Source organism: Anomalospiza imberbis, chromosome Z (assembly GCF_031753505.1).
Source record: "Anomalospiza imberbis isolate Cuckoo-Finch-1a 21T00152 chromosome Z, ASM3175350v1, whole genome shotgun sequence".
Classification (NCBI taxonomy): domain Eukaryota; kingdom Metazoa; phylum Chordata; class Aves; order Passeriformes; family Viduidae; genus Anomalospiza; species Anomalospiza imberbis.
This window is the reverse complement of record NC_089721.1, coordinates 73,505,641-73,520,681: the sequence shown is the minus strand read 5'-3', so window position 1 is coordinate 73,520,681 and position 15,041 is coordinate 73,505,641. Positions and strand designations below refer to the sequence as shown.

Below are 15,041 nucleotides of genomic sequence, written 5' to 3'. Positions count from 1 at the left end.
TCGGCGCGCGCGGCCGCGGCGGAGGGCCCCGGTCACGTGCGTGCAGGGCGACGGGCGGCGGCCATGAGGCGGCCGAACGTGCTGATCACCGGTGGGCACCGGGGGCACCGGGGACCGGGGCGATCCGGGGTCTGGGGCCCGGGCCCCATCGCAGCCCGGATCGCCGGTGGGCACCGGGGGCACCGGGGGCACCGGGGCCCGGGGCGATCCGGGGCGATCCGGGGTCTGGGGCCCGGGCCCCATCGCAGCCCGGATCGCCGGTGGGCACCGGGGGCACCGGGGGGCACTGGGGCCCGGCGGCACTGGGGCCCGGGGCGATCCGGGGTGTGGGGCCCGGGCCCCATCGCAGCCCGGGGCGGTTGAGCGGTGAGGCGGCAGGCTGGCGGCTCTGGGGTGTGGGGTCGCAGCCCGGGGTGGCTCTGCGGCTCCCCTCCTTGGTGAGAACGTGCGGCTCCTGCGCTGTACGCGAGGGTCTCGGATGAGAGGAGGTTTCCCTCGGATCCCTCGCGGTGTGAGTGACGTCCTGCGCGCAGGCCGAGCTCTCTGCCTCTTCTCCCGTTTCGCTCGCCCGTTTCTCTTCGTCCTGCAGCCTTTTGCCCCTTTTCATCCCGCGAGCTCTGCAGCGTGGGCTGTCAAAGGTTCCAGGTCGCCTGGCAGGGGCTGTTGGAGGGGACCTGCGAGCTGTCCCCTTACCTTCGGCTGTGGCTTTGTTCTGCAGGCACGCCGGGAGTCGGGAAAACCACGCTGGGAAAGGAGCTGGCCTCCCGAGCGGGGCTGAGCTACGTCAACGTGGGGGACCTGGCCAAGGAAGGTGCTGTGTCACAGCAGGCACGGGGCCACGCTGCTGGCCGCCACTCTGCCGGGCTGCCCCGGGCACTGGGAGCCCCTGCGCACCCGTCTGGGCCAGGAGAAGGCTCTGGCAGACCTCAGAGCCCTGCCAGGGCCTGGAGGGGCTCCAGGGGAGCTGCAGAGGGGCTGGGGACAAGGCCTGGAGGGACAGGACACAGGGAATGGCTCCCACTGCCAGAGGGCAGGGCTGGATGGGAGACTGGGAACTGGGAATTCCTGGCTGAGCTGGAATTGCCAGAGCAGCTGCGGCTGCCCCTGGATCCCTGGAAGTGCCCAAGGGCAGGCTGGAGCACCCGGGGCACTGGAGGTGTCCCAGGCATGGCAGGGTGGCACTGGGTGGGCTCTGAGGTCCCTTCCAGCCCAAACCAGGCTGTGGGTCTGTGAATTGAATGAATTTTTACTTCAGCAGGCGTGCCAGTGGCAGCGTGCGTGGTGCTAAGTAATAACTAACAAACTGCCCCTCACGTGGGTTGGTGAACAAAGCGCTCCCTGCCCCGAGCCCTGCCTTTTGCCTGCCACCTCCCGAGACAGAAGCAGAATTGTGAATGGGCCCTGGTGCCCAACAAACGCCTGGGAATTCCCTGTGCTGCAGGAGAGCTCTACGAAGGGTTCGACGAGGAGTACGACTGCCCCATCCTGGATGAGGACAGGGTGAGTGCAGCCCCCAGGGCCGCTGTGCTGGGGCTGGGCAGTGCAGGTGAGCCCCTCTGTGTCTGTGTGTGCAGTGCAGGTGAGCCCCTCTGTGTCTGTGTGTGCAGGTGAGCCCCTCTGTGTCTGTGTGTGCAGGGCAGGTGAGCCCCTCTGTGTCTGTGTGTGCAGGTGAGCCCCTCTGTGTCTGTGTGTGCAGGTGAGCCCCTCTGTGTCTGTGTGTGCAGGTGAGCCCCTCTGTGTCTGTGTGTGCAGTGCAGGTGAGCCCCTCTGTGTCTGTGTGTGCAGTGCAGGTGAGCCCCTCTGTGTCTGTGTGTGCAGGTGAGCCCCTCTGTGTCTGTGTGTGCAGTGCAGGTGAGCCCCTCTGTGTCTGTGTGTGCAGGTGAGCCCCTCTGTGTCTGTGTGTGCAGGTGAGCCCCTCTGTGTCTGTGTGTGCAGGGCAGGTGAGCCCCTCTGTGTCTGTGTGTGCAGTGCAGGTGAGCCCCTCTGTGTCTGTGTGTGCAGGTGAGCCCCTCTGTGTCTGTGTGTGCAGGGCAGGTGAGCCCCTCTGTGTCTGTGTGTGCAGTGCAGGTGAGCCCCTCTGTGTCTGTGTGTGCAGGTGAGCCCCTCTGTGTCTGTGTGTGCAGGGCAGGTGAGCCCCTCTGTGTCTGTGTGTGCAGGGCAGGTGAGCCCCTCTGTGTCTGTGTGTGCAGTGCAGGTGAGCCCCTCTGTGTCTGTGAGTGCAGGTGAGCCCCTCTGTGTCTGTGTGTGCAGTGCAGGTGAGCCCCTCTGTGTCTGTGTGTGCAGGTGAGCCCCTCTGTGTCTGTGTGTGCAGGTGAGCCCCTCTGTGTCTGTGTGTGCAGGGCAGGTGAGCCCCTCTGTGTCTGTGTGTGCAGTGCAGGTGAGCCCCTCTGTGTCTGTGTGTGCAGGTGAGCCCCTCTGTGTCTGTGTGTGCAGGGCAGGTGAGCCCCTCTGTGTCTGTGTGTGCAGTGCAGGTGAGCCCCTCTGTGTCTGTGTGTGCAGGTGAGCCCCTCTGTGTCTGTGTGTGCAGGGCAGGTGAGCCCCTCTGTGTCTGTGTGTGCAGTGCAGGTGAGCCCCTCTGTGTCTGTGTGTGCAGTGCAGGTGAGCCCCTCTGTGTCTGTGTGTGCAGGTGAGCCCCTCTGTGTCTGTGTGTGCAGGGCAGGTGAGCCCCTCTGTGTCTGTGTGTGCAGGGCAGGTGAGCCCCTCTGTGTCTGTGTGTGCAGGTGAGCCCCTCTGTGTCTGTGTGTGCAGGTGAGCCCCTCTGTGTCTGTGTGTGCAGTGCAGTTGAGCCCCTCTGTGTCTGTGAGTGCAGGTGAGCCCCTCTGTGTCTGTGTGTGCAGGTGAGCCCCTCTGTGTCTGTGTGTGCAGGGCAGGTGAGCCCCTCTGTGTCTGTGTGTGCAGGTGAGCCCCTCTGTGTCTGTGTGTGCAGGGCAGGTGAGCCCCTCTGTGTCTGTGTGTGCAGGTGAGCCCCTCTGTGTCTGTGTGTGCAGGTGAGCCCCTCTGTGTCTGTGTGTGCAGGTGAGCCCCTCTGTGTCTGTGTGTGCAGTGCAGGTGAGCCCCTCTGTGTCTGTGTGTGCAGGTGAGCCCCTCTGTGTCTGTGTGTGCAGGGCAGGTGAGCCCCTCTGTGTCTGTGTGTGCAGGTGAGCCCCTCTGTGTCTGTGTCTGTGTGCAGGTGAGCCCCTCTGTGTCTGTGTGTGCAGTGCAGGTGAGCCCCTCTGTGTCTGTGTGTGCAGTGCAGGTGAGCCCCTCTGTGTCTGTGTGTGCAGGTGAGCCCCTCTGTGTCTGTGTGTGCAGGGCAGGTGAGCCCCTCTGTGTCTGTGTGTGCAGGTGAGCCCCTCTGTGTCTGTGTGTGCAGGGCAGGTGAGCCCCTCTGTGTCTGTGTGTGCAGGGCAGGTGAGCCCCTCTGTGTCTGTGTGTGCAGTGCAGGTGAGCCCCTCTGTGTCTGTGAGTGCAGGTGAGCCCCTCTGTGTCTGTGTGTGCAGGTGAGCCCCTCTGTGTCTGTGTGTGCAGGGCAGGTGAGCCCCTCTGTGTCTGTGTGTGCAGGGCAGGTGAGCCCCTCTGTGTCTGTGTGTGCAGGTGAGCCCCTCTGTGTCTGTGTGTGCAGTGCAGGTGAGCCCCTCTGTGTCTGTGTGTGCAGGTGAGCCCCTCTGTGTCTGTGTGTGCAGGTGAGCCCCTCTGTGTCTGTGTGTGCAGGGCAGGTGAGCCCCTCTGTGTCTGTGTGTGCAGTGCAGGTGAGCCCCTCTGTGTGTGCAGGTGAGCCCCTCTGTGTCTGTGTGTGCAGTGCAGGTGAGCCCCTCTGTGTCTGTGTGTGCAGGTGAGCCCCTCTGTGTCTGTGTGTGCAGGTGAGCCCCTCTGTGTCTGTGTGTGCAGGGCAGGTGAGCCCCTCTGTGTCTGTGTGCAGGGCAGGTGAGCCCCTCTGTGTCTGTGAGTGCAGGTGAGCCCCTCTGTGTCTGTGTGTGCAGGTGAGCCCCTCTGTGTCTGTGTGCAGTGCAGGTGAGCCCCTCTGTGTCTGTGTGTGCAGGTGAGCCCCTCTGTGTCTGTGTGTGCAGGGCAGGTGAGCCCCTCTGTGTCTGTGTGTGCAGGGCAGGTGAGCCCCTCTGTGTCTGTGTGTGTAGTGCAGGTGAGCCCCTCTGTGTCTGTGTGTGCAGGTGAGCCCCTCTGTGTCTGTGTGTGCAGGTGAGCCCCTCTGTGTCTGTGTGTGCAGGGCAGGTGAGCCCCTCTGTGTGTGCAGGGCAGGTGAGCCCCTCTGTGTCTGTGTGTGCAGGTGAGCCCCTCTGTGTCTGTGTGTGCAGTGCAGGTGAGCCCCTCTGTGTCTGTGTGTGCAGGTGAGCCCCTCTGTGTCTGTGTGTGCAGGGCAGGTGAGCTCCTCTGTGTCTGTGTGTGCAGGTGAGCCCCTCTGTGTCTGTGTGCAGGGCAGGTGAGCCCCTCTGTGTCTGTGTGTGCAGGTGAGCCCCTCTGTGTCTGTGTGTGCAGGTGAGCCCCTCTGTGTCTGTGTGTGCAGGTGAGCCCCTCTGTGTCTGTGTGTGCAGGTGAGCCCCTCTGTGTCTGTGTGTGCAGTGCAGGTGAGCCCCTCTGTGTCTGTGTGTGCAGTGCAGGTGAGCCCCTCTGTGTCTATGTGTGCAGGTGAGCCCCTCTGTGTCTGTGTGTGCAGTGCAGGTGAGCCCCTCTGTGTCTGTGTGTGCAGGGCAGGTGAGCCCCTCTGTGTCTGTGTGTGCAGGTGAGCCCCTCTGTGTCTGTGTGTGCAGGTGAGCCCCTCTGTGTCTGTGTGTGCAGGGCAGGTGAGCCCCTCTGTGTCTGTGTGTGCAGGTGAGCCCCTCTGTGTCTGTGTGTGCAGGTGAGCCCCTCTGTGTCTGTGTGTGCAGTGCAGGTGAGCCCCTCTGTGTCTGTGTGTGCAGGTGAGCCCCTCTGTGTCTGTGTGTGCAGGGCAGGTGAGCCCCTCTGTGTCTGTGTGTGCAGGGCAGGTGAGCCCCTCTGTGTCTGTGTGTGCAGGTGAGCCCCTCTGTGTCTGTGTGTGCAGTGCAGGTGAGCCCCTCTGTGTCTGTGAGTGCAGGTGAGCCCCTCTGTGTCTGTGTGTGCAGGGCAGGTGAGCCCGTCTGTGTCTGTGTGTGCAGGTGAGCCCCTCTGTGTCTGTGTGTGCAGGTGAGCCCCTCTGTGTCTGTGTGTGCAGGGCAGGTGAGCCCCTCTGTGTCTGTGTCTGTGTGCAGGTGAGCCCCTCTGTGTCTGTGTGTGCAGGGCAGGTGAGCCCGTCTGTGTCTGTGTGTGCAGGTGAGCCCCTCTGTGTCTGTGTGTGCAGGTGAGCCCCTCTGTGTCTGTGTGTGCAGGGCAGGTGAGCCCGTCTGTGTCTGTGTGTGCAGGTGAGCCCCTCTGTGTCTGTGTGTGCAGGGCAGGTGAGCCCCTCTGTGTCTGTGTGTGCAGGTGAGCCCCTCTGTGTCTGTGTGTGCAGGTGAGCCCCTCTGTGTCTGTGTGTGCAGGTGAGCCCCTCTGTGTCTGTGTGTGCAGGTGAGCCCCTCTGTATCTGTGAGTGCAGGGCAGGTGAGCCCCTCTGTGTCTGTGTGTGCAGGGCTGGTGAGCCCCTCTGTGTCTGTGTGTGCAGGTGAGCCCCTCTGTGTCTGTGTGTGCAGGGCTGGTGAGCCCCTCTGTGTCTGTGTGTGCAGGGCTGGTGAGCCCGTCTCTCTCTCTCTCTCTGTCTGTGCGGCACCAGGTGATCCGTTGTGTGTCTTTTTGCAGGTGGTGGATGAGCTGGAGGCCAGGATGTGCGAGGGAGGGGTGATTGTGGATTACCACGGCTGCGACTTCTTCCCCGAGCGCTGGTTCCACATCGTGTTCGTGCTGCGCACTGACACGTCCTGTCTTTACCAGCGGCTGGAGAGCAGGTGTGTCCGAGAGCCCAGGCTGGGCTGCTGGGCTGTCGGGGGCAGCTGGCCAGCCCCCAGCACTGTGAAAGTCCTTGTTCCCTAGCCCAGCTGCTGAAGGAGAGCTCTGGAATGCCTGAGGCCGGGTTCTCACGGCTGTTTGTTTCTCCTTGTCTATAACATTCTCTCTCTGACCTGCCGAGCTCTGCCTAGTGCAGGAGCCACGGCAGTCTGCCCCGAGCCTTGGGCGGCTCCCACATTATGTACTCAAAACTACCTGTGGGATGATTACAGGTTTGTGCCACTGCCCACCACCCATGTTAGACAGTGAATCTCTGCCTTAAACCAACAGAAAAGTGTCACCATCACAGCAGGGCATGGAGGGCAAGAAGAAAGGAAAGAAGGCCAGGACACGCCCAGATTGCTCCCTCTTGTACCCCTGAACCCCATTCTAAAAACCCCAAAATTCTGCTTTTCCACCCTGTGTCAATTCCCCTATCACACTGCTCAAACCCTTGTGTCTTGTAATTCCTCACACGGAGTTGGCAGCTTTTTCCACGGGGTAAAATCGAAGCCACAGGTGTTTTTGACTTGGTGCCAAGGTCTGGAGCCAGCCAGGGCAGCCAGAGGGATGTCCTGGACTCTGACACTGTGGGACTGCCCTGACCCCAAAAACGCCTCCTGAGCCTTGCTCTGTGCCTCACGCTGTCTCTTGGTGCTCTTTCTCCAGGGGCTACATGGGCAAGAAGCTGCAGGACAACATTCAGTGCGAAATTTTTCAGACTCTGTATGAGGAAGCTGTGCTGTCATACAAAAAGGAAATTGTACACCAGCTGCCCAGCAACACTCCAGAGGACCTGGAGAGAAATTTGGATCAGATTGAGCAATGGATTGAGCAATGGATGAAGGACAACAACTGACTTCTGGTGAAACAGTAACTGCTGGGTCTGTGCTTGGGAGGGAGGGTGTAATAAACGATATTTGTAATTCTTTATTGTAGATGAACGTGCACACAGTTGTAACTGGCTGGGCAGTAGAAGAAGGGTCAGAGTGGCCAGGTTGTGGGGGTTTGTAACAGCACCTGGAGAGGCCACAGGAGAGCTGATACAGGTGACTGAAAGGATGAGAATGAGGCGGTTGTCCTGAGGAGCAGGAGCTGTGCTCAGTAACTGAGAATTCTTTCGACCTTACAGTTAAAGCCAAACCATGAATTCCCTGTGAGAAAGCTGTAAAATCCTGATAACAGGTGTCAGTTGAGGCACTTTTGATTTCCAGAGTGTGGAACAGTGTCCTGGAAAGGAGTTGGTTTGATGCTGAGTTGTGGGACTAAAACCTGCTGTGCTCCACTGTGCCCTTGAGCATGTGAAGATAATGCAGAGTGAGAGGATTTGGAACAGGGTAAGGTGGGTCCTTTGCTTTGGAGGGAAAAGAATTGATGTGAGAGTTATTTTTAAATGATTGCATGGAGCTTTGGAGATTCCTTCATGTGTAAGGAAATGTAGGCTATGTGAGCACTGGTCTGGGGTGTTGAACAATAAACTTTATTTTTTCCTTTTTTCTCTGTCTTCCCCATTTCGTCCTCTGCCGGGGCCTGTGGTGTCCAGGTGACCCCAAGAGTGTAAAATCCTCATTTCCCAGCCCATGCAGCCAGAGGAGTCTGAATGTGTAGGATCGGCTTCTCTAGGTTGTTTGTTTTCCCTTATCTAGAACATTCTCTCTCTGCCCTGCTGAGCTCTGTCCAGCAGGTCGGCCATGGCATTCTGTCTGTCCTCAGGGCGGTGTTCACATTTTATACCAAAACTCCATGTGCCATGTTTACAATAACGTGCCAATGTCTGTCATTTATGCTGGACAATGTGTCTGTGCCTTAAACCAACAGAAAAGTGTCACCATCACACCAAGACATGGAGGGCAAGGAGAAGGAGAAGAAGGCCAGGACACGCCCAAATCCCTCCATCTTGTCCCCTGAACCCCATTCTAAAAACCCCAAAATTCTGCTTTTCCACCCTGTGTCAATTCCCCTATCACACTACTCAAACCCTTGTGGCTTGTAATTCCTCACACAGAGTTGGCAGCTTTTTCCATGGGGTAAAATCAAAGCCACAGGTGTTTTTGACTTGGTGCCAAGGTCTGGAGCCAGCCAGGGCAGCCAGAGGGATGTCCTGGGCTCCGACACTGTCCCAGTCATGGATGTATACATCTCTGTAAGATTACCCTTGTCGGGACAGACCCGCAGGGTTCCTGAGCGGGGTCACAGACGAGCAGGGATCTGTTCTGGCTGCTGTGAGAGCCTGGGCCCCAGGGGGGCAGGGCTGCACAAGGAAGAGGAAACCCTTCCTCAGAGAAAAGCGGCTTGGAAGGAAAGCCTCGTGAGAGATTCTGTAGAACGTACTTGCTTATAAACCCTTTATCTACATGAGTTTGGCTGGAGAAACAACTTTTTTTGAAAAATTCTCTTGTGAATAGTGTTGTTGTTACATATTTACAGCTTTATTTTTTATTCCAAATTTGCTTTTTTTTTTTTTTTTTTGGGTCACACTTGCGGAGCGATGCTGTAACAGAAATGTGATGATGTTATAAAACAAAATGGTGAAAAATAGCGTGTTTCCTTGGAGAATTGGGCCCGGGCATTGTGGCACATTGTGGCATTGGGGCGGAGGTTGGCCGAGAGCAGGAAGCAGGCGGGGGGGTGCCGAATGGGGTGCCAGGACAGCCCCAGTCCGGGAGAACACCGGGGTGACCACGCCTGGTCACCGGGGTGACCTCCGGCCGGGCTGCCGCGCGGGGCTGCGGTGCAGCCCGCTGATAAAAGCCAGGAATGAGCAAACCCCTCCTTCCGAGCAGCCTGCGGGCCGCTCCCGGAGCCGCCCCGGGGCGGGACCGGCTCCGCTCCGCCGGCCGCGGGCGCGCAGGTGGGTCGGGGGCTCGGGCGGGGCCGGGGCCCGGGCGGGTCCCCCGGGGGTGTCCCCCGGGGGTGTCCCCGAGGGGGTGTCCCCAGGGGGTGTCCCCCAGGGGGTGTCCCCAGGGGTGTCCCCCCCGGGCCGGGGTCGCACCGCGGGCGGCAGCGGCGATTTCGGCAGCCCCGGCTCCCGCAGCCTCGCGTTTCCCTGTCGGGGCTCGTCCTGCTGCTGTAAACGCGGAGCTTTCCTGTTTTTCCAGAAGAAATCTGGCCTTGCGGGAGGCGCTGTTCGCCGGTCGGTGAGGGGCCCTCAGTCAGGAAAAAAACCCAAACCAACCAAAAACCCGAAAAAAAAAAAAAAACAGAAGGAGAAGATGGAGGAAGCAGAAGAGGATGACATGACATGTGGCGACTTGGGAAACGGACTTGGGAGAAGACCGGGAGGTGTTTATGAAGGGGAAAACTTACAAAATTCCTATTCAGTTAGATCTAGGAAGGGATCTGGCAAGACTTGTGATTCCCCCTTGTCAGCAAAGGTAGCAGAAGAAAGCGATGCTGCAGCTCTTCCTGCTCCAAAACGAAACAGCTTTTACGGTGGATCACTCAAAAAACCTGCCTCTAGTTCCACACGGCAGAACAGCTGTGGTAAGAGTAATTTGGAAGTTAATTATTCGCCACACGCAAAGTTCTTGTTAGTGGAAGTGAGCCGTTCCGCTGCCTCACAGGGTGTTACCAAGTTTAATTCAAACCACTTGCCAAAATCACTGGAGGGCTCGGTGCCTGCTGGGACCCTCCACCCTCCTCCCAGAACGTGAGCAGCAGAGTCGCTTCTCAGTGCTCAGGGCGGTGACCATTCTTGGTGTGAAATGTCCGGTTTAAGGCGTTTAATTCTGCATTTGAAAGTGACGTTTATCAGAGAGCATCCTGTGGTGGCCGTACCTACCCGGGTTCGGCCGTGTCTGTGAAATTGAGTGGCATTGCTTGGATTCCTGCTTTAAGTCATCTACAATCTTCCTGAAGACAGTACCTAAAGCTAAATATTCGTAGCTAAATATTCAAAATCTGATTTGCTCTTTAGTTGAAATTAGTGAATTGGCTTACTTTAGGGGTTAGGAAGTAGTTTTTAGAACCTGCGTTAGTATTCATCTTCCTTTTTTGTGAAGGCAGTGCTGCTGTAAAAACAACCAAATGTAGGTGGTGCTGTTCATTACAGTCCGGCTGCTTTCCTGTCAATTTTTAATGTTTTGACTGAGGTCAAAACATCAATCACAGACTCAGGTCTGTGTAACTTGGTTATTTTTCTCCTTTAAACAATTCCCCTTTATCCTTTCCACAGTAAGCTGAGCTATCTCTGTCTCCTGAAAATTGCCCCTACTTCTAAATAGTGCCAGTTGTTGTTTTAAATGTGGATGTTGAAAAGTTACAATCAGAAAATAATCTAAAAAATTCATTTTTTTTTAATCAAGATGGCAATTTTGTTGGCTTTATTTTAAATGAAGTTATGGAATGTTTGCCTTTACTTTATGTCTCTTTACAACACACGTTTTCCCCACATTTCACTTCTTTAACTGTGAAGTAACGTGTTTGAAGCTTGTATTGATGTGTTTCCTAAATCTGTTTATTAGCTCCACAAGAAAAAAAACCCACAACACAAAGATGGAAATTCACCTTTGTATGTTACCTGTTTTCAGGGTAAAATCCTCACTTTTTCCCTTTAAATGTTACAGTGTCTTATCATTTAATATCCTCCATTGATCCTACAGAATCTAATACTGAAGCGTCAAATGAAGAACTAAAGCAACAACTTCGGAAAGCTCTGGAGGTTGGTAACAGTGCCCAGGGTGCTGCTCTCCAAATCTGCATTTCCCTTCCTTGTAGCAAGAGGATCTTGGCATGCTGAGAGACTTGGGTGCACCCAGGTTCTTGGACAAACATAAAATTAAATTTCATGTCAGGAAATCTCAGTGTGAGGTGTACTTTCTATTCTGGGGGGTTCGTTTGTTTGTGGGGTCTTTTGAGGGGGCAGAGAAAATATTTTTAATGATGGGGAGAATATTGAAGACATTGTTGTACTTTTCTAGCAGATGTTTTGTTATGCTTTGGGGCTTGAAAATCTGTAGTGTAAACAATCTTAGGATTTTTGGTCTGCGTGTTTGTTGAAAGGTAGTTAACAGTACATTTTGATTTTAGTGTGGTTAAATGTGTTGAGGTGTTGGCATCACAGCCAGCTGGCTTCAGCTGTAAAAATACACCTTCCATCTGCACTGTGTTCTTTAACCTCAGGTGAGCTCATGAAAAGGCATCATGCAGGTAAGAGAGAGGTTTGTTTTTTGAGGAGGGGAAGTTTACATTGGTTTTACAGCCGTATCTTAACAGGATCTCCTTGGCTTTTACTCAGTGTACCTACTTTGTTTTACTTCAGGAACTTGAAATTTTGAAAGTTGAGCTTGAAGCATCTCAAAGACAGCTTGAAGGGAAAGATGAAGCCCTGAGAATCCTGCAGAGCATGGTAGGAGCTGTTCAGAAATCTCTTGGTGGTAACAGGGAAAACAGAGGAAATCTTCCATGACTCCTCATCAAAACCTTACAACCTTAAGGCCTTCCCAGGGCTGCAATTTACATCACTGAGTCTGCAGCTGTCTACAGACTTGCCTCTGTAATTTACTGGAACTAGTGTGTTATTTAAGAAGACTTTAGTGTCATAGCAATTCTTATAATTTTATCTTTGACAATCCTTGAGGATTTATCTACTAAAGATAAAATTAAGGCCTTTTTCCAGTCCCTCATATTGAAGATGTAGGCAGTGCTTGGAATCCTGCTGCAAAGCATGAGTATTTCAAGTTCACTGCTCCATCTGCTGCCCTAGAGGACAGTGTGCCTGAAATGTCAGGTCGTTCTGTTGTTCACCATTTGTATTCTCTTTTATAACAAATTCTGCTGAAATCAGTTCCTGGAATTTAGCCTGCTTACATAACCCATTTCTACTTACATAACCCATCACCTATCTGCAGCAAGTTAGGCCTGGTACAGAGCCTAGGTATGCTGTAGACCCATTTTTTGAGGCCTGATTTCCTGCACAAGCCCTGAGGAGGACACGATCTCAAGCTGGATGATGCTGCACTGTCAGCAGCACAGGTTCTGGGCTTGAAACCCAAAAAGTTTGTTGTGCAAGTCAGACTTGAGATCAGAACCCTCTGGGGCTCACGAGGAGGCTGCTGGTGTTTGCAGCTCTGCACTCTGCTGTTTACCTATGAATGTGAAACTGAAAATTAACAAGATTTGATCACAGTGTTTGACAGAGTTGCATTTTGGGTTTTGGTTTTTTTTCTTAATTTTTCAGGCAGTATTTGATAAAGCCACGAGCCATACAAAAGCAATGCTTCAGAAAACTGAGGAAGAAAAGAGGACTCTAGAGAAAGTAAGTGTGGGTGTTTCCTTCACCCACAGAGGGAAGCCCATGGCTGTTAAAAAGGGGTTATCAGACTGCTTATTTAAATCAGTGCCTACCTGACATCAGTTCCAGGGGGTTTGTAAAAGGAATTCCTTTTAGTAGAAAGGGAAATATTAATTTTTCTCTCTTGATCTAGGCCTTTTCGTGCTATAATAATAATAATAATACTGGAAAACTGCCAGAGCTCCTCCTGTACTTTGAGCTGGTGTTGTCTGTGGGTCTCAGTTGCACAGCTCCTCAGGGATTCAGCTGAGGCTCCCCAAGGACTCTGAGGAACAGGTGCCCAGTTTTAGGAGGGGAGGAGGAGGAAGGTGGTGTTGAGCTCCCTTGTTACACTGAGTTTTTTGCTTTGTTCCTCCTGCTGCTGTTCTGTTCCACATCATGGGAGTGGGACAGGGAGACGGGACGGCGTGGGTTTCTCCTTGTTGGAGGCCTCTGGAAGCAGTAGGTTCTGAAAAGAGATTGCAGTCCATGGGCCAGTGGTGCAGAAACTTTGGTGTCTGGCACCAAATTTGTCATTAGTGTCACAGATTGTCACTGATCACGGAGATCTCTGCCAAAGCCAGTACCCCTGGCATCCTTCTGAGGGGAACCCTGAAATAAGCTGCTGCAAGTTTGTTTTGTTTCCACAGGAAATAAATATTTTGCAGTGGGAAATTGAATTTGATCAGGATAGATTTAAAAACATGGAAGACACGTGGACAGAAAAATATGACAGGTATTTGGCTTACACTGTGTATCACTGGGGTTTTTGTTTGATTTGTAAAAAAAATTCCCTGCGTGCTCTGTGTCATTTGTTCTGTTCCAAACTTGCTTCCCTCCCAAATTCTGGAAGATTATGATTTTTCACACTAATCACATTTGTATTTTTCATTTAAAACTTCTAGATGTATTATCCTGATTTCTTGTTGTTGTTGTTGTTGTTGTTGTTGTTGTCTGTAGGCTGGCTTTGCTAGGCTGAGTTTTTTTTAATCACATGATGTTAGCCAGCTGGGGACTGATTATCCTTATTTACTTCAACCATAGGTGAGGGAGAGAAAATAATGGTATAGGCATGAGTGTGGAAATATAATTTCCTGGTTAATAATTTATTTATTATCTGGCACTGTAGGTCTGGGCATTAGTTCAGGTAAAATGCAGTGCTTTAGAGAGAGGCTGATCAAGAGGTTCTTTGTTAAATAGGAGTCACTCTGGGTGGACAGCAGGTGTGGTTGGGCAAGAAGAATGTGCCAGAGGCACTAAACTAATTATACATAACAAACCTTGGGAAATGGAACCAGCAGACTCACTCATTTACATGAAGAAATTGTATTTCTGAAGTCTACCCATCATAGCTGTTATTTTCATTATTTGTTATCATCATTGCTGTTGTTTTTACAATTCAGAATATGCTTTTATTTAATTATGTTTCAGCTTCAAATCAAAGAATAAGCCAGAAGTTTACAAACCATTCCACAGACACATTTGTCAAGGGATGCCTCTTGAAAGGCTCTCTGGCTTTCCTGACTGAGTAGGTTGGAAATGTAGCTGTGCAGTTTGGAGCCACAGAACTACAGAACTGCTGCTGCCTGATGGACGACACAGACATAGCTTCAGAAAGCTGACAGCCAGGGGCCCAACCTGCTTTGCACAACATCTCCTATTTTTCTGATAGTTTTCTGACATCTGAGGCAGCAGGACAAGAAGAATGTGAATTTTCCCTTTGGTTTTTTTCCAAGTGAAATAATTCAGACTGGGCTGCATTTACTGACAGCTGAGGAGATGCACCAAATGAAATGTGTTGCTTTGACATTTAGGACATCAGATTGCCACTGTTCTGTGCAAGAGGGAAATACTTCAAGGAAAAATGCATTATCAGTGTGCATTGTGTGTTCTCACGTTGCAACACCTGAAGGCACAGCTGTTCCTGAAAACAGGATTCAGACTACAGGAAGCTTACAGACCGGAGCTGTCGCTCCTCTAATATCACTATTGTTCCTTCAAGGAAATAGGAAATTTCCAGCAAGTGTTTCAGAGGTTCATAATTAGCAATTTATTTGCAGTTCTAATGGAAATGTGGCACTTAAACTTATCTCTTGTTAATGGTTTGGGCACTGCCTACTTGTATGAGGAGGTTTGTTTTTTTTTAAATTTATATCTAGTACTCAACTCCTTTCACTTTTGATTTTTTAAATTCCATCTTTCAAGTAATCCTAATTTTAATTTGCAGAAATATTAGATACCACGTTTTGACAGGTTACTTTTTAAAATTGCTGAGTGCACACCTAAAAATATTTTTAAAAAATATAGTAAAGCCATTTTCTGACTTCTATAGGATATACTGTGAAAATGCAGCTCTTAAGGAAGCGTTGAAACTGAGGACAGAAGAAGTCAAAACACTTAAAGCTGAAAATGCAAGTAAGCCAGCGACAGCTGTTCCTCTGAATACACTGTTTTTCAGGAATAAATCAGGTTTTAGCTGTGATGGAATATTCCTGTGAGGATCAGTGTCTTGTTCACATAACTTAGTGGATATGCACGAGCCTGGAAATTAAACTGGAAAGCAGCCAAGGCAGCCACTGGATCAGAGGACTCAAGTCCCTTTCCTTTATTTATTTTTGCCTTCCAAAAAGCTTTAGAATAGCTGACTGAAACCATGGCTTGCCCAGTGTTGTGCTGCTCTAAACGAGAGGCTGCCTGACTTTTCAGTGTACAAGGAGAGGAGTATTCAGTCCTGAGAGAGAGCAATACAGGAAATGGTCTCTCTCTAAGTGGGCCACTACTTCTGGGAGAGAACAGAAGGAGAAACAACTGGGATATGAGTATCTACTTCTACACTCTCATCTTGTTCCCAAGCTGATGC

At 52.5% G+C, this 15,041-nt stretch overlaps 2 protein-coding genes across 3 annotated transcripts in view; both read left to right on the top strand.

The window, feature by feature from the left end:
- Nucleotides 1-21: 21 nt before the first annotated feature.
- Nucleotides 22-6,838, top strand: AK6 (adenylate kinase 6). Of its 2 annotated transcripts, XM_068177385.1 has the most exons (5): nucleotides 22-91; nucleotides 719-811; nucleotides 1,442-1,500; nucleotides 5,725-5,870; nucleotides 6,580-6,838. In XM_068177385.1, exons 1-5 carry the CDS (start codon nucleotides 64-66, stop codon nucleotides 6,767-6,769), a joined length of 516 nt encoding a protein of 171 aa, XP_068033486.1. In that variant the 5' UTR covers nucleotides 22-63; the 3' UTR covers nucleotides 6,770-6,838. The 2 variants fall into 2 exon arrangements, with proteins under 2 accessions (XP_068033486.1, XP_068033487.1); XM_068177386.1 differs by lacking the exon at nucleotides 719-811 and having other exon boundaries at nucleotides 62-91.
- Nucleotides 6,839-9,016: 2,178 nt separating this feature from the next.
- ZFYVE16 (zinc finger FYVE-type containing 16) overlaps nucleotides 9,017-15,041 on the top strand; it is a 36,032-nt gene continuing 30,007 nt past the window's right edge. Inside the window, exons 1-6 of the mRNA XM_068176533.1 lie at nucleotides 9,017-9,393; nucleotides 10,512-10,570; nucleotides 11,171-11,257; nucleotides 12,089-12,166; nucleotides 12,832-12,917; nucleotides 14,514-14,596. Of these exons, the coding sequence (XP_068032634.1) occupies nucleotides 9,123-9,393; nucleotides 10,512-10,570; nucleotides 11,171-11,257; nucleotides 12,089-12,166; nucleotides 12,832-12,917; nucleotides 14,514-14,596 (664 nt within the window). The 5' untranslated portion in view covers nucleotides 9,017-9,122. The remainder of the gene's footprint in view (nucleotides 9,394-10,511; nucleotides 10,571-11,170; nucleotides 11,258-12,088; nucleotides 12,167-12,831; nucleotides 12,918-14,513; nucleotides 14,597-15,041) is intronic.